General features: G+C 38.8%; 1 protein-coding gene across 1 annotated transcript in view; it reads right to left on the bottom strand.

The window, feature by feature from the left end:
• Positions 1-23,929, bottom strand: part of SKIC3 (SKI3 subunit of superkiller complex) — a 49,427-nt gene that overhangs the window by 12,936 nt on the left and 12,562 nt on the right. Inside the window, exons 12-34 of the mRNA XM_080362626.1 lie at positions 21,167-21,300; positions 20,631-20,717; positions 20,438-20,541; positions 20,200-20,326; positions 18,877-19,056; positions 17,934-18,058; positions 17,246-17,499; positions 14,727-14,829; positions 13,754-13,930; positions 12,682-12,826; positions 12,436-12,514; positions 12,250-12,311; positions 12,071-12,127; positions 10,935-11,003; positions 9,890-9,964; positions 9,120-9,261; positions 7,261-7,354; positions 6,640-6,717; positions 5,209-5,333; positions 4,210-4,333; positions 1,706-1,924; positions 845-917; positions 49-102 (exon numbers count right to left, since the gene is read on the bottom strand). Of these exons, the coding sequence (XP_080218752.1) occupies positions 49-102; positions 845-917; positions 1,706-1,924; positions 4,210-4,333; positions 5,209-5,333; positions 6,640-6,717; positions 7,261-7,354; positions 9,120-9,261; positions 9,890-9,964; positions 10,935-11,003; positions 12,071-12,127; positions 12,250-12,311; positions 12,436-12,514; positions 12,682-12,826; positions 13,754-13,930; positions 14,727-14,829; positions 17,246-17,499; positions 17,934-18,058; positions 18,877-19,056; positions 20,200-20,326; positions 20,438-20,541; positions 20,631-20,717; positions 21,167-21,300 (2,687 nt within the window). The remainder of the gene's footprint in view (positions 1-48; positions 103-844; positions 918-1,705; positions 1,925-4,209; positions 4,334-5,208; positions 5,334-6,639; positions 6,718-7,260; positions 7,355-9,119; positions 9,262-9,889; positions 9,965-10,934; positions 11,004-12,070; positions 12,128-12,249; positions 12,312-12,435; positions 12,515-12,681; positions 12,827-13,753; positions 13,931-14,726; positions 14,830-17,245; positions 17,500-17,933; positions 18,059-18,876; positions 19,057-20,199; positions 20,327-20,437; positions 20,542-20,630; positions 20,718-21,166; positions 21,301-23,929) is intronic.

The raw sequence follows: 23,929 nt of genomic DNA, 5'->3' as shown, positions 1-23,929 counted from the left end.
TAGGACTGTTTATGGAATTATAAAGTCTGCATTTTAAGAAAGCCATACCTTTCCATGGTTTAGATCAAGTACATGCGCAATGTTTCCTGCCATAGCTCCTCCCTGTAAGATTAAAAAAACAATTGTTTTGGTTATACAACTGATAAATTAAAGATTTTTCACAAAATGTAAAGCCAAGATCTTTTTAATCTTTGTTAAACAGAAATACAAAGTTTTCACAAAGAGATATTTTTCTTGCCTAGAGAACAATCTCTCTATAAAGAATTAAGAAGACGCATTCAAGATTAGATCTTATTCATTCATTGTGTTTCTAATTTTAGCACCACATAGAATCACACAGAATCACAGAATGTTAGGGAAAGGGGTTTGTTTTCAGGTACTATTTCTGTTTACATAATTGACATAAATTAAGACAAGTAGTATATATTTGGAGAAGAACTAATAATAAGCATAAAAGCAGCAAAGAAATACTGGCTAATGCAAAAAATCAAATTGACTAGATTAACCAAATTCAACCCACCTAAATCCTAACATATATATGTACATACAGGCATACATATGTAAAAAAACTAAACAAAAGAATTACACATAGTACAGCCTTTTCCTGTTGGAATAATTCTATTTTTTCCTGTAAGTTTATTTCAAGAAGATAAGGAATCACAACCCCACGGAAGATGCAAGTAACTGGATGTGTAACTTCAGTAGGTACCTGTGTGTTGCTCTGTATGTGCTTGTGTGTGTAAGCCTTAAGTTTTCATATTAAGTAGTAAAGAAAACTAGTTTAGATAAAACACAGACTACTCAGGATGTAAACAGCACACACGTATTACAGCCATACACTTACTTTTGCCTTTTGTGATGCATATAGGGGGACTAGTCGAGACAGGAGACACCAGAGGGCAGGATTATCAGGGTTCCTGGGAAAAGAACAAGGATATTAGACTTTCTGGTTTAGAGGTGAACCTGGTCTTCCATGACTCAGTTGCTATAAATCTGAAATGCATCTTTTTCTATTAAAAAACTAATCCAGTGTGGTTCAAAACAGACATGGGTGGTAATTTCAATCAACACAACATTGAAGTTATATTGCTGGCTAAAGAAGTAAAGTGTAAAATATGCATATCAATATTCATGTGAAGAAAACAAACTCTAAGACCACAGGTCATGTCCTCACAGTCTGAAGAACAAGGAAGTTTAGTTACAGCTGGAGAAAAGCAATTTGCATAAAGAATAGTTTCTGAAAACACTTGCGGAGAGTATGAGGTGTGGCTTGCTTAAAGGCATTCATTAAAATTCCTCCGTTCTATATTGCTAAGGCTAATCGAAACACATTTAAACACAGACATTTAGCTAATGGAACAAACAGCTTCAGACTGTTAAATATTAAATAAAGCCCTGAAGACTTTTCTAGGTTTAAAATTCTGCTACATATGATGAAAAACGTTCTTAGAGCACAGTGAGCTGATCTAGCTACCAAAGAAGCCACCAAAACAAAACTAGAAAACCCCAAATGAGCCATGAAGCTTTTGCCTTTTGACCCCATAAATCAGAAAGCAAGCTTCTGTTGGTTGCTGCTACAATTTCAACTAAGGACTCTTGAAAAATAACTTCTTCAAAAGAACACTGCAGGCCAATAGAGGTCTGCTTACTAGTAAATGTAATCAAAGCAACACATTTACAAGGCAATCTGAAGAAAAATACATACCTGTGTATTGCTCTGGAGATTTCTCTCTGGACTGCCACATTTTTACCTTGCAAAGCATAAACAGCAGATGCAATAAGGCACCTCTCGTAAATTCCGTCATCCCCTTTTCCATGCTTCAGTAACTCTTTTAGGGCTGCTGTTGCAAGCGTAGCATCCTGCTTTACGAGTCCCAGTGTGCACAAAGCCTTCAGACTTTCCGTACTAGGTTCCTTTAATGAGCTGTTGGATAAGAGGGAGGGAAGGAGAGACTATTTTGGAGCACTAACTAAACTTATGGTTAACATTAGAGTACGCATTACTTTTGAGTCCTCTTGCTCATGCACATCATGTAAAGTTTACGGAATTAACAGCCTTTCATGGTGGGATCATGGATCAAGCTAGATCAGTATCCTTGAGATCTCAGGATGTGGAAACCAGCAGTGGTTATGTACCATTTCAGCACTCAAGCTATAACGTATAACCGCCTGGCAAGACTCTGACACATTAACTGTCCTTCAGCAGCAGCCATGAAATGAATGCTAAGAGACAACATGTAACACTGACAACTATTTTCTTTTCTTGAAGGCATCTGTACATCTAACTGGCATCAAACCCAAGTTTAGCATGCCTGCTTGCAGTTTGCAACAGAAATCCAGGAAGGAAAAAGCCAGAAACGAGCCTGCTGCACAGAACTGGTCTTTCTGAGAACAGGGATGTTCTGAGAAATTATCCCTTGTTTACATCAAATTTGCTCCTATGTAAGGTGGTGTGAGCACACTTTCCACCATCTATTAGTTTTAGTACCATTACCAGTTGCACTGTTCTATTTGTTTCATAATGAGAGGCAGTTTAACCTCACATCAATAGTACAGATGGTGCATAGATGAGGTTCTCAGGGACATGGGTTAGTGCTAGAGTTGGGTTATGGTTGGACTCGATGATCCTGAGGGTCTCTTCCAACTGAAATGATTCTATGATTCTATTCCTAGCTTTATTACAGACCTACTAGATGCAGTTACTGACTTTTTCCAGCAAGTTTTTCTAGTATAGGTGGAGAACTCTTCAGTTAATCCACTGATCTTCATCTCTGGTAAAACAAACAGTGAGCTCAGTACAAACAACCAAAATCGAAGACCTTGACTAATGTACTAGGTGAGGGTGTTCTTATTGCAATACAAACTGAATGGAGGCAAACAGCAAAACATAGCGTGGCAACAGTAATCTGCAGTTACCTCACTGTCATGTCCTAAACATAACTACAGGATGAAGTGCTGCTTAGTTTCACTTATCAGGTGACTACTGGCTCCTAATCAAGCTTCTAATGACTACTTTTGCCTTAAAAAAAAAAAAAAGACAAGAATGTAAACTTCTGATTCTATGCTTTGTTTTCATTCCCTAGCAAGAAAAAATTCAAGGAGCTGTTAAACATAAACTTGAACAGCCAGCACTGTGCAAAGGCGCTGCCCGTTGACAAGTGGGATTCTATCGTATTAGCGACGGAGACATACTCATTGCTAAAAATCTCAGTGTCAAGTTGCCCATGAGATAAGAAGAAAGGCAGCTTCTTGTTCATGGTCTTGCTCTAGCATGAATTCTCATCAATAAAGACATCTGCCTACTAGATTGCACCTTATTACTAAAATGCACTGTGTACCTTTGCAGCACTGTGCTTCCAATTCAGATCTAGATATAACCACTGTAGTGTTACTTTCCTAAACCATTCACTACTTTTTCTCCAAACACAAAAAACTAACTTCATCTAGAAAACTCTCATCGTTGATGTTTATAACAAAAATAAAGTCTGATTAATAGGAGGTAGGAAATATCAGGTTCCTAGCTAGTTAATCATCAGTTACTCAGGATTTGGAGTGTACTAGGTCATGCACATTCACTATTTCAGAAACTTCAGGAGTCTGTTGGCAACATGAGACTGGAGTTCTCTACTAACAAAGAGCTGATGCTGAGAGGCTGAGGTGTTAGCTCTTAATCCATAGCTAACAGGAGACTAACAATGACACAGGGGCTTTTAGCCTCCACAGTTCTGAAAAATGACACTTGTGACTCAAGTGAAAAACTGATACAGATCTGTTTCTTTCCATGGGGAAGCTACAAGACTGTCCATGTCTATGCTGCTTGGAAAACAATTGTTCTGGAGATTTCAGACTATTTAAACAGAAATTGTTTTCATTAGTCATCTGAATTTCTCACAGCTAGCAGGACAGCTACAGATTAACATCATCTTAAAAGATAAACCTATTAAAGCTACCATTCAAGGATATTAGATATCAAACTGCCCAGCCAACTAACCCTTCCACTCCATACTGCTTTAAGAATACAGAAGACACAGACCATAAAACAAAACAGATATATCACATGAATAAGCCTAAAAGAACACTGCCTCCACTCCTACTTTTACTCTGCAACATAAAAAGGAAAAATCCCACCTGAGATCTCCCAAAAAGTAAATTTGTGGATTCAGCAATACAACAAAATATCATATACTGATTATTATTCTCTCCACTCACCATTTAAACAGCAGCGTCTTGGCAGCATCAACTTTGTTCTGTTTATATTCTGTTATTGCCAAGGCAGTCAGGATATGTGCTTTATCTTGTTCAGACTCAGCAACAGACAAGGCTTTTTCATAGGCTGGTAAAAATGCAAGACCCCAAATTTAAGTAGGAGAAAAAAATACAACGTTCATAAAGCCTCTAGAAAGGCTTGATATTAGAACACACAAACAGGGGCACTTTGTTTCAGGTCCACTATATTTTCATACCTCAAATAATAGGCAGAAGACAAAAAAAGTAGACCAAGACTTTGGAAGTAACTGTAGGTTAGGAAATGCTAGATATTCAAGGCTGCTTAGAGCCTGGGAGTTGTTTAATATGTAGCAAGTGAAAACAGAACTGAAAAGCAATATTGGGATATCCAGAAAAACCCCAAAAGAACACAGTTTAAATAATCCCTTGTCATAGTTTATCTATGAAATAGAACTTCAGATGGGCACATATCACTCTGATTAAAAACTAAAGAGTTATTTTAAATGCTGAGCTGGCTGCTCCTTTGTGAGTACTTACACTTCTACACTGACAATTCAGTATAGCTTTTTGTACGTCTCACATCTTAGCAGTGCAGAACATAACAACACAGCACTTACATTTAGCACTAAAGGTAAAGTGCTTTGAACAACAGTTTAATCTCCTACCTAGAACAGATTTTTCCAGGGAAGTAATTTCATCTGAGAATAACAGAAGCTAAGAGCAGAACAGCTTAATGGACAAGAATTACACACTTAAAGAAATGTAGCTTCCCTTTGTACATTTGAATAGTTCTAGTACCCTGCCGAATGGCCTAATGACTAAAACAGCTGTGGAATTTGTACTTCAGCATTAGGACTGAAAGACTGAAATAAACTGAACAACAGTTAGGTTGGTCAGACTAACAAATTTTCGTAAGCTTCATCTTGAGAGAAGTGGCCTGTAATGCTTTGGATTAGGCACCTGAATTTGAATTAAGCTTACCTTTGATACTTTCTTGTAAGAGCCCTTTCTTGAAGTAGGCTAACGCTATCCCCACAATGCCATCAAACTCAGTTAGGGGTGTTGATGTGTAAACCTCAATGGCCTTATCACACTGACCAAGGGCACTGTAAAAACAAAAACAGTCACTGGTATGGAGGAGGTAGCAACAGCTGCTATGATGCAGACAAGATGTCCTTGCAGACCAGTATTCTCTTCTCCACAGCAGTCATATGCAGACATCTGGAAAAGAGCAAGATTAAGACAAGAATGTGTAATATACACCCCATTCTCCTTCTGTTACAGCAGCTACTTTCTCCAACTATCTGTGGCATGAAGAATAACTGATACAAAAAATCCTCCCAATCTGCACGACAGCTATATGTAAGGATGTCACTTAATAGTCCACACAACAGAGTGAGAGAAAAGAGCAAAGGAGAAACATGTAAAAAGCAAATTAAAGTATCCATGCACACAGACAGGAAAGCACACACACAGAGATGCAGCATTCTTGTTCTAAAACCACCATGGAAGAAATTATACAGGATTGTGTTTATCAGAACTAGTTATTAGATACTACGGATTTGCTCTTGCATAAGTTGCCCCATGCATACAGCTTGGATGTGAGAGTACTGGAAACTGAAGAGTTGCTTCTAAAATCTTCCCTGAAGCTAAATAATGACTTACTGCATTATCACAGTCTAGAAGTCCCAGTGTGATCTACAGAAACTTAAGACTATATGAAGTTTCCCTAGAGAGCTAACAGAAATCTAAGAAAGCAGAAAGCAGAGCTTGAAGTGTCTCATATCAAAGAGAAGTTTGACAGTCTTTATCTGTTAGGAATTGTGTCCTGCGTTCCCTCAGAACCAGAAGGAAAATGTGAAGGGAACTCAGAATTGTGAGTAGGACTCCAGCACAGAGGGTCATCAGCAGAAAGATCACACACATGTATACAACACCCCAGCCTCACATTACTTCAGGTTCTTCAAGTAAATAAAAACTCAAAGAGCATGTAGAAGGGATTTCGAACAAACCTTGAAGCAGCTCTTTTATTCAGACTAAGCCTACTACATATCTCAAGTGTGGAGACAGTAAAAAAAAGCCACTTTATTCTGGAGACCATACAACAGCTACATTGTGTAGACTATGTTAAGGCATTTAAGTATCAAGCCAAGGATAAAGGAATCACTGATATTGTAAACTATCACGATCTATAGCAACTCCTTGCAATTTGACTTTTTTTAATGTACACTACCCATTTCTGGAACACATATAAAGTTCAATCAAACTTGTCTACAGTTAAGAATTATGTTTAATAAATTATTCCTAGCAACAGCATTTCCCCTTTCAGGCTCACCCATGTTTTGTGTCAGTGTATTCACTATATCCAAAGTTGAAGTTAGGAGCTGGGAAAATATGCCAACAAACACTTACCACAGTGACCTGCCATAGTTTTGCATTGCTGTATAATACTTCTCAGTATCCCCAGAGTCTTTCAGTAATGCAGCTGCCCTGAAAATAACCGCAATTAAGAATAATTACCATCTAACTATAACACGCATATTTCAACATTAGTTCTCAGAGCAGAATGGACAAATGTTTTATGGAGAAGCTTTTTTTAGCTAATTAAGCACAAACAGAGCCCATTTTGTCACTTTAATGCATCAATAGACATGTTCACCAAACATGGTTTCCTTCACCACCTCTCCCTGCTGTTTGAAAACAGAAAAAAACAAAACAAAACAAAACCCAACCACCTCATTAGAATGGGGTAGAGACCAAAAGTAAAACCAAGCTTATTAAACTCCCAAATTTCACTTAAATCCCACACAGTGAATAAGTTAAATGTCCTGGTAAGACCCTGAAGCCTTGGAATATCTTCTGCAGTTGTGTTCTGCATGTCCACACCTTCCCATACACTTAACTGAAATGTTCTATTGAACTGAGCAGGTAAGGTTTATCCAAGGAAGAGAAAAACCCTTAATTTTTTCAACTGGTACATGGAAAGAGGTCAAGGAGCTTCTATCAGTAAACTTTTCAGGATGTATAGCTTACCTCTCATAGGCATCTGCCGCCTGTCTTTTTAGATGCAGATACTCACTCAAATAACCAAGCATTGTGAAAGCAGATGCATCGTCTGGATTTCTTTCTAGAAAAATCAGAATTGATAGTATAGGAGAACATGATCAGAGGGAGCTGTCAAAAAGCATTACAAAAACATTGCTACATTGATGCTGCAGTGTCTGCATATATACAAAACACTTTGCCAAGTGCTTCTGTCAGTTGCTGACTTGGATCATTTCGACAGGCTGCAGGCAAATAAAGAAGAGATAACATCCACAACATGACATCATGTTAGCTCAAAAACATTTAAAATTTTAAGACATGGGATTAAAGTACTCAATATATTTCAAATTTTTCAGCCTGTGGTGGTTTGTTGGTTTTTTTCTGGTAATAAAATAGGAAACTATTCAGCTTGTATTGACTCTAGGAAAATAATAGTAGAACCTTCTGGTTTAATGGTGCAACTTAGACATACTTATTAGTAGCTAAGAACAGATTTGTCAGATGTCACCTCACCTCAGGATTCTAACTTTTTCTCCCAGACTAGGAAGGATCCCGTAGGCCTCTCTGGTAGTCCATTTAAGAACAGGGATTTCACCAAGAAATACAGTTTCTTATTTATCTCATTTTAAGTGCTTGCACCATATTTTGTAGCTCTCAAAACTCAGCAACAGATTAGTCATCAAAGGATTAATTTACAGTAGATACAAAGAAAAAACACATTTGCCCTATCAACCTTCCAGGCTAGACATACACCACAAGTGTGCCAACAGAAAGGTCACACTGATGTGAAACCGTGCCTGAGAACACCGTCTGTCTCTTGCTGCAGGTTACACAGCCTTGTGCTTGAGGTGACAGAGCGACACAGCACCCAGGAGCGAGTTTTGCCAAACACCGCGGCACAGGGTGGAGTAGCTGGCACCAATCTGCACCTCTGCACACAGACAGACCCGAAGGAAGTCTGACAACAGCGTGAAAAGGCTCCCGTCTTAATTTTCTTTGGTCTTTGAAACAAAATCTGCTGGAGCCCTTGTGGCCAAGAAGGTCAATGATGGTACCTGGGGTGGGTTAGAAGGGGGTGGTCAGTAGGCCAGAGAGGTTCTCCTGCCCCTCTGCTCTGCCCTGGGGAGACCACACCTGGAATCTTGTGTCCAGTTGTGGCCCCTCAGTTCCAGCAGGACAGGGAACTGCTGCAGAGAGTCCAGCGCAGCCACCAAGATGCTGCAGGGAGTGGAGCATCTCCCGTGTGAGGAAAGGCTGAGGAAGCTGGGGCTCTGGAGCTGGACAAGAGGACACTGAGGGGGGACTCATTCATGGGGATCAATATGGAAAGGGGCAGTGTCAGGAGGATGGAGCCAGGCGCTTCTGGTGACAACCAGGGACAGGACAAGGGGCAATGGGTGCAAACTGGAACATAGGAGGTTTTGAGAAGAATTTGAGAAGCAACTTGTTTGGGGTGAGGGTGTCAGAGCCTGGCCCAGGCTGCCCAGGGGGTTGTGGAGTCTCCTTCTGTGCAGACATTCCAACCTGCCTGGACACCTTCCTGTGTAACCTCATCTGGGTGTTCCTGCTCCATGGGGGGATTGCACTGGATGAGCTTTACAGGGCCCTTCCCATCCCTGACATTCTAGGATTCTGTGAGTGAATAAGAAGACAGAAGTCACATCTATTTCATCTTCGTGTAATACTAAGTATCAGTGGCCCAGTTACCCTGGTTACTTTATAGTTCAAAAGCCTCTCCCCAGCCCAGCCAGATCACCCTTTGCTAGAACTAGTACAGGTGTATTATCCATTTATTCTGAATGCATCTGTTAGACTTGACACCTTGGTGAGGCTTTTAAATTACCTACCTGTATATTTGGTCAAGACCACTTGTGCTGCTGGAATAGCATTCATTTCAACAATGTTGTATCGATATAGTTCAGTGTTTCTGTTGCTTTTGTCCTGCAGCGTTGAACATACCCAGTAGGCGTAGCCTTTTGCCCCCTCAGTCTCAAGAAACAAACAAACAAAAAGCTCAAATAGGAGTCATTAAACCTGCTCAAGTGACATCAAAATAATTAAAGATTATAATAACAATTCTGTGTTTTAAGGCAGAGTCTGGGCTAAAAATCTGCATCAGTGCTAAGCAGGAGAAGAAAATACCAAACTGAATTGCTTCACATACAGTTTAAACCTGCCCTTTGGGCAAAGAGAATTCTTATTTTAACATATCACTTGCTGCACCACTGGTGGGATGACAGATGACAAAAGCTGTAAGAGAATGTAAAGTGCTCCACTTTCTTAGAACACAGTGTATTGGCAACATCCTTGTGCTCTCCTGGAACAGGTTATGCCTTTGATCTCTCTCTGATTATGTGGAACACCAAGGATGTTTTTTCACAACTTATGGTGCTGATTTCTTGGACCACTGGGACTAAAGCTTTTAATAAAATAGCTGCCTGCTGTTCAATGCCAGTACGGGCCAGGAACAACAACAAGGAAGTCATTCAGTCTCATCTGGAACATGATCATAGCTGTTCCATCAATCAACACATGCTTATTTTTTAAAATATTACATCACCTAAGTAGAGAGATTGGATAAGCAGAAACTTCAGTAGAATACAACTGTTATACTTACATGCATACTGAGTTCAGTCGTGTGCCTGAAGAGGTCCATAGTATCATAGCTGCCTACCTTCTCTGCAACAAAAGCCTACAGAGAAGCAAGAGTTGCTGTGGTCAAGTACTTCAAAAATACTGACACTGACAAGAAATCCAGCACACGTTCCTTCAGGCACATCTTAGGCATTTAGCATGGAGACATTTTCTTTTCCTCATACTCCCCAAGAAACATCAGTTTCAAGAATAAAGTTAACACAATTAAAGGGAGCAGAAGCAGTTTCCACTGTATCAGTACTTAAAGCTTAAGGTCTGCTTCTGCTGCTTTACATTCTTCAGATGGTGTGTGTTTAGCACAACTTAAAACAGCATCTGACAGGAGCTGAATTTCAGCATGTGATGGTGCTAGTTCTCCCATATAATGCAGTTTCAATAGATATCATTACCAGGTCAGCGGCACAGGGTTATGTAAAGGACCTTTAATGATCATAAAAATATGAGTCACAAGTATTTCTACTGTTCAGCGACAGCTTAGATACCAGTTGGAGCACATCCAGCCCCCAGTGGCAGGGAGATGAAGGGACCTCCCAGGAAATAAGAACTGCTTTTGTCCCAGGTATATGAGAGACACACTGTTTTTAATGCTGATGTTAGAAGCAGGGGCTGAGGAGAGTTAAGTAGCGCCATATAATGAGCTAGAGGTGCAGATGAAGCTGAAATAACTAGTATCATATGAATATGGTTATTTGTTGCCAATGCTCAATAAAAAGCTTCAGAGCACAAACAGTGATTGGTTTTTTAATGGCTACTTTCTTAGAGAACTCACAAGATCAGGCAGAAAAACATCACATAAAGATACTTGATGAACGTAGCTTCTTCCATTGTGTTACCACTATGGAAACAAAGGGTCCCACCCACCCTCAGGGAAACAGAAGTTCCCTTTACTTAAAACATGCAATTTTCAGGAGCATGCTTAAATGTCAACTATTAGCATGGAGACCAAGTACTCTCTCTGACTAAAAACTGGTTTTGGTGCAGAGTGCTATGATGTTTCATCACCTTACCTGTCCAACCCAACACAGTAAGTAAGAAGGGTCCAGAGACTGGGCTATCTTGAAGGCTTCATGAGCTTGCTGTAGAACCAGAGACAACAGTCTATTGTATTTTCTGGCATGGTAACAGAGCACAGGTATCAACATGCAGTAGTATTGGAAGAGATTTCACAGGCAAAATCAGGCCACTACTAAAAACATCTACTGTCCTATACAGAGCAATGCATTGCCCAGAAAAATAAACCAGTTCAGTCTTATTAAAAATAAATAAAAATCTTTACAAGATCAAAGTTCCCCTCCCTTCCAAATATATTTCCTTCTTAAAACAGTTCATCAGCTAGATTACCTCTTGGAACAATTATTATTTTAAAATCTGACACTTGGAGGATCCAGTTTTGGAAATTTGCTTTTCCTCCACGCAAACAGTTAAACACATTCTAGAAATGGTAAAACTGATTATCATCCACAAATTATCTTTTCCCTATGGATTTCTTCTATTTAGAGTTCTTCAACATGGCATGAAGTGAATAAAATCTTGGCATTAGCAGTTTTAGCAGTAAGCAGTCTGCAGTATCAAGTTATTTTTATTAAACATAATTCTGACCATCACATTTCCAATTAAACAAATTTTCTGTAATTCTGACCAGCAAATAGGACAGAATGTAGTTTTAGCTGCATGAGAACTCTGGAGTTAAGATATACTCTAATTTTTCCCTAGAGAAACTCTGAAGGTTATACAGAATTACAGTAAATCATATGACATGCTTATGAGCAGAAATTAGCTATCTATGGGAAACTCAAAGTTTAGTTTGTGACTTAAAATTAAAAGGTTTATTGGCTAAACCTGGTGCGCATTGGTATGCTTGTCCACTTCTCAGTCCTTCCAAATACTTTTAATTCCATACAGTTACTTGGACAGCAACCTCACCAATTCAGAAGTAGTTCACTTATCTCCTCCAGAATAAATATTTGGCATTTGTGTTCCTCAAGTAAAGTACAGATGCCAATTTTATGTCATTCAAAGGAAATGAGTTTCTTGAATCTGAGAGGGATGTTCTTCACTGTTTGCCCATGCTCCCACCCCCATACACACCCTTAAAAGAAATAATTAGAGGAAAACAATATCTGAAGATGGGAAAAGGAGTTACCTCGATGTTTCTAGTTACCAGATACAAAACCCCCAAGTTGGTCCAGGCAACAACATTCTAGACAGAACAAATAAAGTTAAAACCGATGTATTATTGCTATATTCAAAAATAACACTGCATCAGGAGAAAAAGTTTTAAATGCCCACTTGAAACAGATGGCAGCTGCCTACAGCACTTACAATTTGCTCAGCTTGAACAGATTTGATGAACGAATGTTGAGCAAGAGCATAATTCCCAATAGCTGGAGGGGGAAAAAGAAAGAAAAAAAAGGAGACCTAAAATCTAACTGAATTTCATAAACACCATTAGTCAAGTTGCCTTCAGTTTAGGATATTATGGAGCTAGGGGTTTTGATGAAGACTTACCACTACAGGAGGCAACTACACCAAGCGCATTCCAATACAGATGATTTTTGCTGTCAAGCCTCACAGCTTTTTTGATACACTGGAAGAAAATGAAATGTGGACTATATCACCAGAAGAGCAAAAATTAAGACTTTATTCACTTACTTAATCAGAGATGTAAGTTTTATTGAGGACAGAGATGGTATGCAGACAAGCATCAATACCAATTTAAATTTTAAAGAATGTAACAGGAAAAACAGGCAGTACCTGTAAAGACTTCTCCAGCAGTTCACTGATCTCATTCATGTCAGTGCCCACTGCTGTGAGGTACTCTGCTTGTCGATAATAATTTATTCCAAGATCACACCATATGCTAGGCAGAGCCATCAATTTTAAAGCTCTGCCGTAACACCTACAGAAACATGAATCACAGAAGCATTATTCCAAGCCTCCCTACGAGAAGAGCAAAAAGCTGAAAAACACATTCAAAAGAGCACTTAAAAACCTAAACCAAGCAAACATGCATAAATACAAACAAAACCAGACAAGAATGGAAAGCAAACAACAACTAATCGATTTTCATTCAGACAGTTATCGTCACAGAATCTACCCCGGTCTAAAGGCCGTCTGTAGTGCCCACCACTTGTGAAGCCACAGATGTGCATTAAATCAGAGTTAGGTCAGTTGCAATATGCATGTTTTTACTTACAACAAGCATCAGTCATTTTTATAGTTAATTGGACTTCCCCTAGGAAATATCTGACTTCATATATCGTCACTGAGATTTATTAAGCAGCTGCATTCCCTGCCTTACAGGACCAAACGCACAAAGCTCAGAGGGAGTCACAGAACAGGCTATAGAAATACTACAAATATTTTCTAAATCATGAGCTTCCAGGCCCACAAACAAAGAATTACTTCTTCCAGTGTATTCTAGACCTCATACTCAGAGCAAGAATTTTTGATAATTTTATAAGAAAGAAGCATAGACATAAAGCTCAAAGTATTATCCTGGACTTCAGTAGTCCTGGGAGAATTGTATTTAAAGAGGCACAATTTGTTGAGTGACAGGCAGGATGCAGCCATGCTCTGGAGACAGAAACAAGGAGAAGAGCAGCTGTGACATGAAGTGTTGACAGCCACTCTGGCAGTCAAGGAAACGTACCCTGAAATGAGCAGTGTGATTTGGAAGAAGCATGACAATCCATTTATCAACTCATTAATCTTTGCTCAATATGCAGGTGTTGACAGATCAGCATGTCTTTCATTTTCTAGAAATGGTCTAGAATATTTGAGAGTCTCAGGCTGCATAGAAGCTATTGGTAATAAAAATTGTTACCTTCCTCCCAGTATGAGCAGCTCACTTTTCTCCAGCATCTGTTTGTCTGCATCTTTACCCACAAGACATCCTTGAACTTGAACTTTCACTTTGGTTGGTGAAATAACATGCACGCTAGTACACGTATCTCCCAGCAGTTTCCAGAGGCAAGATACATCAGGACGGTGTTTTGCTGCCCTGTAATCCATAATATAGAAAACCCACACAATACCCATTCAGACAATTCAATATCCTTTTTGGAAAGAAAATTCACCACTTTGAAGAGTGGCACAAACTCAAATTTAATTTACCAATGAGCTGCTTTGATTTTTGTTGATTCAGTTTTCTTCCTATTAAAGCTATAGGTTTAAAAGCTCAACAATAGCCAAAACAAAGAGAAACTATGAAATGCCAATGTGCCCCAACTTTGTTGGGACCAAGAGTCAGTTCTGAAAATTAGCCATTCCTTATTAACGTGTCAGCTGACTACACCCACTCTTGCATTTCAGAGCACTGTCATGTTATATTACCAGACACGACTCCTCTGCAGAAACCTGATGGACCTTCTCCTGTAAGAGCAGCTATCCCTAGGTTTAATTTAGGACACTAAAGCATTTTGTATGAAACGGAAAACACAAAGATTGAGGGAGGGAAGGAACATTTTCCTCTTATCCACCATTTTTGGTAGAAATCCCCTCCTTCCGGTTTCATATATACAAGAGGACTGCTGGAGAGAACTGTGTGTCATTTCACACTTGTGTTATTATCAAGTTACTCTTTAAAAAGAAAAAACAAAACTCTCCGTTTACAATTCATTCAAACAGCCTAAATCCAGAATGTATTATTCAAACCACTTTTAATAGGTACATTCTTCTAGATCAGAAGCCTGGTCCATTTGGTTCAGTTTAACTGAAATCCTCAAACACTTAACTCTTATTCTTCTGCCTATCAACCCACAATCCCAGTGTAAATTAAATAAATATTTAGTACTAACCTTGTAAAAAATTCAAGAGCCAGTTCTATGTAATCCACTGCCTTCCTATCAAGATAGTCATTAAGGGCTGATCTTGACAGCATGAGATAGCACTCACCAAGTCCTGAAAAGAAAATATCCTCTGTGAAGGGAGATGGTTTTATGATCTGCTTGATAAAGGAGGAGGGGTGGGAGGGTGGAAGCCTACTCAGTGTTCTACTTGATATAAAGATTTATACCCTGGACATGTTACGCGAAAATAAAAAGACCCACAGTGACTCTTCTGCTCTTCTTTTAACCAAGCCTGTCAAGTGTGACGTGTACAATAATTTTAGTATTAAAATAAACCTAATTAATTATAAAACCCAAAACATTTAAGCCTTGAGTTTGTTCTCAAATATTAACTAAAACCCTGATGAGAAATCTGTTGGTAAGTCTTTGACAAATACACCAACTTTCAGTTCACAATGGTCAAAAATCATTGCCAAAACAGAAAAAGAAGAAAGAATTTCAAGGCAGGCAAATGGGGGAGTCTTCTTTGAAGAAGACTTAAAACCAACATTATTTAGTCCTATTTATGTAAGAATATACTTCAGGTGGAAATAAATCCAACTGTTAAACAGGAACTGCATCTAATGCCACAACTTCTAGCATTTTGGAACTAACAAGATAACTGCTTGGTTTATATTTTTGCTGGCACCAGCAGTGATTCTGTCTGGCAGCAGGTCCTTGGCTATGACAACCATTCATTCTCAGAGTTATTTTCACAGTTCTGAAGCTACATTCCTCACGCTATCGTACCAAACCACTAATTAGAGCAGTCATGTTTTGCAAGCACCTTTATCTTGCCCCCGCTAAGTATGTGTCTTGACCACATAGAAGTCCCAAGATCATGAGACTCTCAGATGTCAAGAAGCTCTGTAATCTAAAACCAAAACTGATTCTATTCTCCAAAGTTATTCATCAAAAGATATACTGGAGCAGAGGCAGAATAAACAGATAATTTAATAACACAAAAATAAAATAGATCTAAAAGATGCATTCAAGTGACACTGGTCTAGTTGCTTCTCACCTACTAGGAGACTAGGCTTAGAACAACTCAATCCAGAAACTGGCCAGAACAGTATCAAAAATACAAAAGACCTAGTTTCAGAGAGTTTTAAGAAAGGCCACAAAAAATAGCATTGCCAGACGAAACACTAAACGGTCTCTACGAAGGTGAAGACTGTTTTGAGACTTAAAGTAGGAACTAGAGTTAACAAATCAGAGATTAGGATGAGAGGGATTAAGAGAGACCACTTGGGAGATTTAAGAAAATACTAAGTATAGAGGTAAGCGAGCAGGGGGGCAAACCTTGATACTGTGTGCTTATGTCCTCTCTATGCATCTTATTCCAGGTAACGCTGTCAACTGCCACCTACAGACATAGCCATATATACATTTCTATACAACACCTTTGCAAACTGCTGCTGCAGTTAGCTGCTGCCCTCCTGTCCAACGAGTAAAACTGCCTGTCTGCAATATTCTCCAACTCCATCACGGAGCTTTTGCCATGTCACTTTAGTCTGGCAAACTCCAAGCAACAAAATTGTACAGAAGAAGGTAGAGGGACAACCACTCTGTCACCCTTTCAGATGAAAAACTTAATGTTGAACAGTAACCAAACAGTTCTGACTTATAAGAATCAGGTTATATTCACCCAAAAATCAAAAGGCCTTACATACAACAAAAGAACACTGTATAGCTTAAAAATTCATACCAGTACCAAGCAGCAAATAGCATCTATTTCAGATGGATGTATAGGAGAGAAGATGCATGTATGGGTGAGAAAGACTGAAGACTAAGTGGCAGGGAGAATGTGAACCAAACAGTTATTCACTGGCTATTGAAATGTTATACGCTCCCAGTATTATATGTCTTGAAAATCAGATTTCTGTCACCAGAAAGTAGTTCCAGTTCCCCAACTTATCTCTGCTCTCCGCTATATACTCAAGGCCTCTATCTGTTGCCACCTCTAACGCTTGTGAGACCTGCTGGGATACTTTACTGGTATTTTTCATCACTTGAAGAAGCTCAGAGGGGTCTGAATCACCAGGGCTAACAAAAAAGGTGTTAGCTCATGGTCAGGAGCAGCAGAAGATTAGTACAGCCCAGCTCTTTGAAAAGGCAGCCTGACTCCATTGACTGTTGAGCCAGTGTTTCACTGCTCAGGTGATACTACAGCACCGTTAGCTGGTTTTCCCTATTTATACTCCGCTCTTCTATCAATTTGGCCTGGTAGCTACACAGGAATAACTACCTTTCATACTTACTTGAAAGAGATATAATGCCCTACATCATCATCTAAGAGCTCTTCAGATATTTGCAGCCTACTATATGCTCGCTTTGATGCAGGGGATCACAGTGCTCAACACACCCAAACTCAACCCTACCCTTACATGCAGGACAACCTCGATACACCAAGAACCTCTCCACAAGACTGAAACCCTACAGTGCACAGAGGGAGAAAGGGTTAACGCTTTCAAATTCAGACATATTACCTTTCAGGGCAGGGACATAGTCTTCTGTCCTCTTCAAGATTTCCTTATATGTAGCTATAGCATTTTCGTATTTGCCTAGAATCTGCTCAACTGTTGCAGCTCTGTAAATGCTGTACACAAGGCCCGGGTTCAGTTCACTTGCTTTTCTGAAGGATTTTAGAGCTGTTGTATAGCTACCTCTGCTCAGGTAAGCCTCCCCCAGAGACTCCCAGCAGTTGGAATCCTTTGGATCAGCCCTGAGAGCTGCCTGCAAACTGAAGATATTGAGATATAAATTTATTTAAATAAAATCTGATACAAGTTAACATAAATTATTTCCTTGCATTACATATTCTGAGGACACAAACGCATAATTATAGAGAACTTTTAAGCATAGCCCAGTAGTGTTTCCATCTTCAGAGTACATTATACAAGGTTAGACATTGTACCTAATCTTGGCTCATTATTCAGTGCTATACTGTGGTTGTCTATGACAAGCCTGTCACCAGGCTTGTTAGTACAGAGCCTGCTATGCAGAAAAGACTGCATTGTGCTAATTCTGGAATCGAAGATAGAGACAGCTTGCTCAGACCCATTTCCCATTGTTTAGCACAAGCCATGCGATAATCAGCTAGCTTATTTTCAATACTTGCTAAGATAAAAGACCATTTTATTGGGATTTACAGAAATCGACCACCAGTTCTCTTACTCAGCCACTGCTTTCGACGGCTGATCAATTCTCAAGTAGTAAAGTCCACGATGAAGCCAGGCCCATTTTGCTGTACCAGGACTTGCTTTTTGAGTTACCTCATTCAGGATGGACAGAGCAGTGTCCTAACCAAGCACCAAAAATGGCAGGTTAGTAAACATATATATGTGTAAAGAACTAAGTTATTGTTATAGAAGAATACTCCTAATCCAGCAAACCATTAAACTGTCTAATCTATTAATTACTGTAATGAAGAAGTGTTACAGGGACTTTTAAAGCTGGCAGGTTGAGTGGCAGATTAGAAGAGGAAACTATCACATTGAAATAGATGATTACTTTTTATGCACCTGTCTTTGCAAATAGACAGTAACTTCCTGCAGTTTTGTAGACTTTTTATATTTGTTGTTTTAAACTAGAGAATGACACAAGTATTTGCAGCAAGTCAGATACTTAGACTGACTTCCCAGATGTTCCAATGGAGTCTGTCAAAGTATGGGTTGCTTTCTTGCTCTATAGTGTCATAGCTAAGAACTTTCTATACAATGCTACATAAGAAATAATTTAAATGTTCTGATGACTTTGTATGCTTTTAATGAAAGCAGCAACATGGAGGATGGAGAAAAGAAGTGGCACAGGTTAAACATAAAACCAAAACTGACTTCCTTTTCATGTTTCCTGCTGAAAAACATCCTTAATCTAAATCACATATGTGATGACTGCAATGTTATGGCTGGTTCTCCTATGCTTCTCCCCAGATAGATTTAATTTGAAACTGAAGCATGAAACTGAAGCAGGTCCAACTATGAAAGCTGCTAAGCAAAGACAGAACATCTGTTTTCAGATCTTATTCTCAAATATAGAGAAAACCTGAAGTGACCCCTCAAAGAGCACGATTGACAGAAAAACAAAACAGCAGTAATCCAAAATCCTGAATGTACAATACCATGTCTCCAAGTTCCACACTTAAGTCTACAGCTGCTGTTCCAGATTCTTCATCAGTTCCATCCAGCTCAAAAGCCTTTTTATAGCAACCACGAGCTCTACTTTTGTCTCCAGAAACATCTCTGTAGTAGTTACCTAAATAACAAAAGACACTTCCCAAGTAGCTGTCCAGTTTTGCAGCCTAAAAGGAAATATGAACACAATATAAGACAGCATTTTGAAGGATTATACTGATGGACAGGTCCAGCGACAACTACTTGTTCAGTCTCTGCTTATCAAATTATTTAAGCTACTTCTGCGATATATCTGAGTAGTCACACATATATTTTAAGATTTCAGAGACTACATGACCTTTAAATACTTGCAGAAACTGCTACAAACCTTGTGAAACAAAGCATTTTGTACATGAAGTACCAAAAAGTTACTTGTGCTAGGAGAAAACAACTCCTTATTGCATCCCATCATTTTAATATCCTACTCTATTTCAATCATTATGCTCACACTCTTAGCTTACTACACCACAATTAACTCCAGTCTTTTCTGAAGTTTAAGTTTCTTTCTAGATACACTTGGCAGACTCGTTTATACTTAATAAACCCACCGCCCCCAAGAAGCAGAAAACAGCTTTGATAACAATAAAAACAAAAGCTCACATAAAATGGTTTAGAACCAAAAGTATTGTTCACTTCAACTACACTTCCCAGTGCATTCTGCTGTTATTGAAGTGCAAACAGTAGTCAACATCTACCATGAAGTTATACTGTGAGTTTACAATGTCTTTGTGTATTTCCATGTTCCCAATACAGATGTCAGACTAAACCGTTTGGATTTACATTCCTTACATATGTTCAGAGAAAAAGCCACAACCACCAAATCCCAAAGGTCACGAAAAGTATATTAATTGTGGAGTTTCGCAGACTTACTTCCCTGCACAGACATTGAAACTCTAACACCATTCTCATATTTTTTCCTTCCTCACTTTTTTTTCCAATTTGAATTTTGCCCTTCCCATTTCAAAATGTTTTCACGTATCTATGCTGGAGACTTTGACTTTACAGTCCTCAAGGGGAGAAGATCATGAGAATCACCACTACGTTTGGCTAAATCAAAGGCCTCAAGAATTAGGTGAGAAGAGGAAAACAAAAGCAAGGAGCTTCCAGGTAACTGCACAGGTTCCTGCAATGCCTTTTTGCACAGTTTACAGGGTCTGAAGTGCTGTAAATGGTAACAAGCAGACTATTCAAACCTGTCATTTCAGTCAGTGTTATTTTCTGTATTTGGTTTCTCTCACTAATTCTACATGAATACTTAAAGCAGCCTTTACCTTCAAGAACTGAGTGAGTGCTTTTCCTTTGTCTTTCTTTGTCTCATCACTCATGAACCAGTATGTGAGTCCCAGGTACTGATGATACTCTGCAGTTTCAGCCTTTCTTTCAATAGCATTTAAGAAACTAAATAAAAGGAACAGAGCTCAGATCAGACAAACTCTCAAAATCTGCAAAACAATATGTTCTATTCTCCCCGACATTTCCCTGTTAAAGGAAAGAAAAAAATAAATCTACCTTCTTTCTGCCTGTTCATAGTTCTTCTGGGAGTAATGGATGAAACCGTCTAGAGCATGGGACTCAGCGAGATCAGGGTGGGACTGCAGAAGCTCTTGTGAGATCTGCAAAAGGATGTAATTCTTCCCTAGATATTTTGTCTATGAAACCAAGAATTCCACTTAGCTTACAGGAATTACAATACAGCACTAACCTCAGAAGCTTGATCCAATAAACCTTTGTTTATATAAGCCCGACCTCTGATAGCTACAACCACTGGATCACTGCTTGCATCCACCATCTAGAAAAACAAATAACACACATGACCAAGTTATTCTCTCCCCAGATTAAGAAAACGGGAGTGTCAAAATCAGGCAGACTGCATAAAGATAAGAAAACATTTAGACAGAATACAAGTGAATGAAGGAAAGGAGGAGTAGGATTAGAATAATAATTCAAATTAAGATGAACAACAGCCATAGAACTAGCAAGAACGCAGCAAGACCAGACCAGGTCAAAAGTGACGGCTTCTAAAATTAGAATTTTTAGTGAAAAAGAGTTGTAGTAAAGCCTAAAAAACAGAGAATGACAGTGTGTTACACAATAATTGGCAAGCATTATCTAAACCATGCAGAACATAAAAAGGAGACAAGGGTACAAATACACAGCTTGAGCTTCTAGTACAGAAAGATGAGAGCACTTTTAAAAAATCAAATAAGAAAAACCACACATTTTAGTCAATGAAAATACCTGCTCAAGTGCTTTAATGGCTTCTTCTGCAGCATCAGCATCAGCTATTTTAATCAAAGCCTCTGCTTTCAACTGAAGGATACGGTTCTTCCACCGAAGACTGGGGCCCTCAGGAGTTCCAAGAGCCTCAAGAGCTGTTGACGAAACAAAAGTTTCGTCAAGTAAAAGTAGAAAAAGGAACAACAAAGAGCACTGCTCTTCCCGATATTTTTTAAATCTTGTTAATTACAATTTTTCAGTCTAACAGAACAACACTTAATGGAACATTTTTTTGACTGCTCTCCCCCATGCTGAAGGAATTGTTCTGTAAAATTTCTATCCATTCATTTCTAAAAGTTAAATCAATTTTAGAAAGGTCCTCTCAGACGTGTGGAGAGACTGATCGCTTTATAGCTGCTGGCCTTATAATTGGAATGCTACATTTTTCAATCTATGTTCTGAAGAAACTGTGACCTTTCAATAAAAAAGTTGTTTTATACTTCAGTGTTCAAAGAAAAAAAATATTACTGAAACGCGGGATTTAACTCTGTGCCTGTGCAAAGGTAACTTTGTACTTTTAGGCAGCACTGATTACTTCTCCAATATAATCTCACCCCAGAGAATGAGGGCATCTCTGTTGAGCTTCAGCATTCTCCAAAGCCAGGAACTTTCTGAATAACTCAATTAGCTATATTTATTTTCACATATGATGAACTTTTGTCTGACTTGATGCAGTCAGTAAACAGGCCAAGCATAAAGCAATCCTTCCCGAGAATTCTCTCAGACTTCACACTTTCTTTGGACTCTGGGAAATTTCCTGCATGGCTTAATTTACACTAACATTGAGAAAAAAAACACCTTATTTTGTTTGTTCTGAGCCTACCAGCTTTTAGTTGCATTTGGTACCAAACAGACCTTGCACAGGAAAACAAAACCCTTGACCTTCATTCACAGATTTCAAAATCACCTCTTCTCCAGGCTGGAAAAGGACTTTAGAGGCTATTTACTTGTTCTGATGTGCTGCATTGTCCATACATTTGATCATCCTTTTTCGTAGTCTATTAACTTCTACTATTATTTTGTTTTTTGAGAAGGAGCAGACGGGTATCAAAACTGCACACAAAATTCACCATGTGGCTAAATTTCTTAAAACAAATAGATGTGGGTGACCTGTTTCACTAACTGTCCCCTTCCCCATAATTCCTAATATTTGAATTGCTTATAAAGCATGGAAAAGGAAAGAAACAAAATGAATAATTTTCTGGTATCTACTTCAACAAGACTGTAGGACAGCTTTGTGAGAACATTTCTTCCCACAACTTCATGATTTTTCACTTACGACTATGGAATTTCATTAATTATTTTAACACCTAGTTACCCCCTCCGGTAATCGCATTTTAGAGTTTTTCAGCCTCCTTTGAATGGTAGCGAACATTATAACCTTATTACTCGATATTCATAAAGGACTAGAAAAGAGGATAAACAACACAGGTACCAGTGAAAGTGTCAGGGACACATTCCAGCCTGAAAATCATCATTGTTACTATACTGTGCCCTAGCTTTTAACTTATTTAAAACTGACAAAACCATTCAATGCTACAACTCTGCTTCTTAAACCAAGGCTGCTCAGTTTCTTTAACAGTCTTATAAGAGATCTTATCAGTTACTACCTGGAAATCAGAGTAGACTATATCACAACTCCTTCACCCATGTGCTCATAAACTCCTTCAAGAAGTTCTAAAAAACCAACTTTACTTTACAAAAGCCATGCTGGCTATCCCCTAGAATAACATCTCTACATAAATTCCCTAACTCTGTCCTTCAGTGTTAACTAATTTAACCACTACACATACCAGCCTTGGTGGTGGTTTCCTTGATCATTCCTAGAACTCTTTTTAAAAGTCATGTTCACACTATCTACCTTCAAGCATTTGGGTGGCAAGACAGTTTAAACAAGCAGTTACATAAACCACTCAGTACTTCAGCAATTTCATCTTTATGTTCCTTAGTCAACTTCTAGGTCAATATCTCATCGTTCCTTGATATTAGTTTTTTGTGTTTTGTTTCATAGCAGCTTCTATTAATTCTGTAATCACAGAGACGTTGTTTGATGAATCCCCTCAAAAAGGTCACGGTGTACATGGTGTAGAAGTCACCCTGAGCTCTTCTACACTGAACACAGATGGGAAAACAACATGTCACTTTCATTCTTTCTGCAACACATTTCTTTTTACCTACTTTGTTCTGTTTTCACATTTCCTTCACCAAAATTTATAGACCTTTTGAATCTCTTTTGCTGGCAAGTACTTCCTCTTGGTTTTAACAGCTTCCCATGACTGTTGAGCCAAGTCTGCACACTTTTACCTCTTCTAGTCCTTATTGAGAAGTTTTTCATTGCATTTGTCCCACTCAGAAAAACATCCACTTTGGCTGTCCCTTCAATTACACCCATTAGATAATGGCTCAATTTGGATTAGGTATGGATCACTAGATCACAGGAACTGCCCTCATTCCCAGCTTGCCTGGATGAAGATTTACACTGAGGTTTCTTAAAATGTACTTGTACTAAGCAACACAGCTGCATTTTATGTTAACCTGACTAAAATCTTATCTTTTAAGTCTAAATATGAAGTTTATGAGACTGAAAATCTGTGACACCTGCCCTTGCGGTTCCAGGCAATTCTCTGCTGTTTGGCAGAGTTGGTCAACCAGCAGCTGAAGAAGCACACCAGAACATGCAAACCTCTTAAACATTAGCCATCAGACAGCTTTCTGGTTCTAATC

This window comes from Nesoenas mayeri, assembly GCF_963082525.1.
Source record: "Nesoenas mayeri genome assembly, chromosome: Z".
Lineage (NCBI taxonomy): Eukaryota > Metazoa > Chordata > Aves > Columbiformes > Columbidae > Nesoenas > Nesoenas mayeri.
The sequence above is the reverse complement of the archived record's forward strand: the minus strand, read 5'-3'. Positions and strand labels throughout refer to the sequence as shown.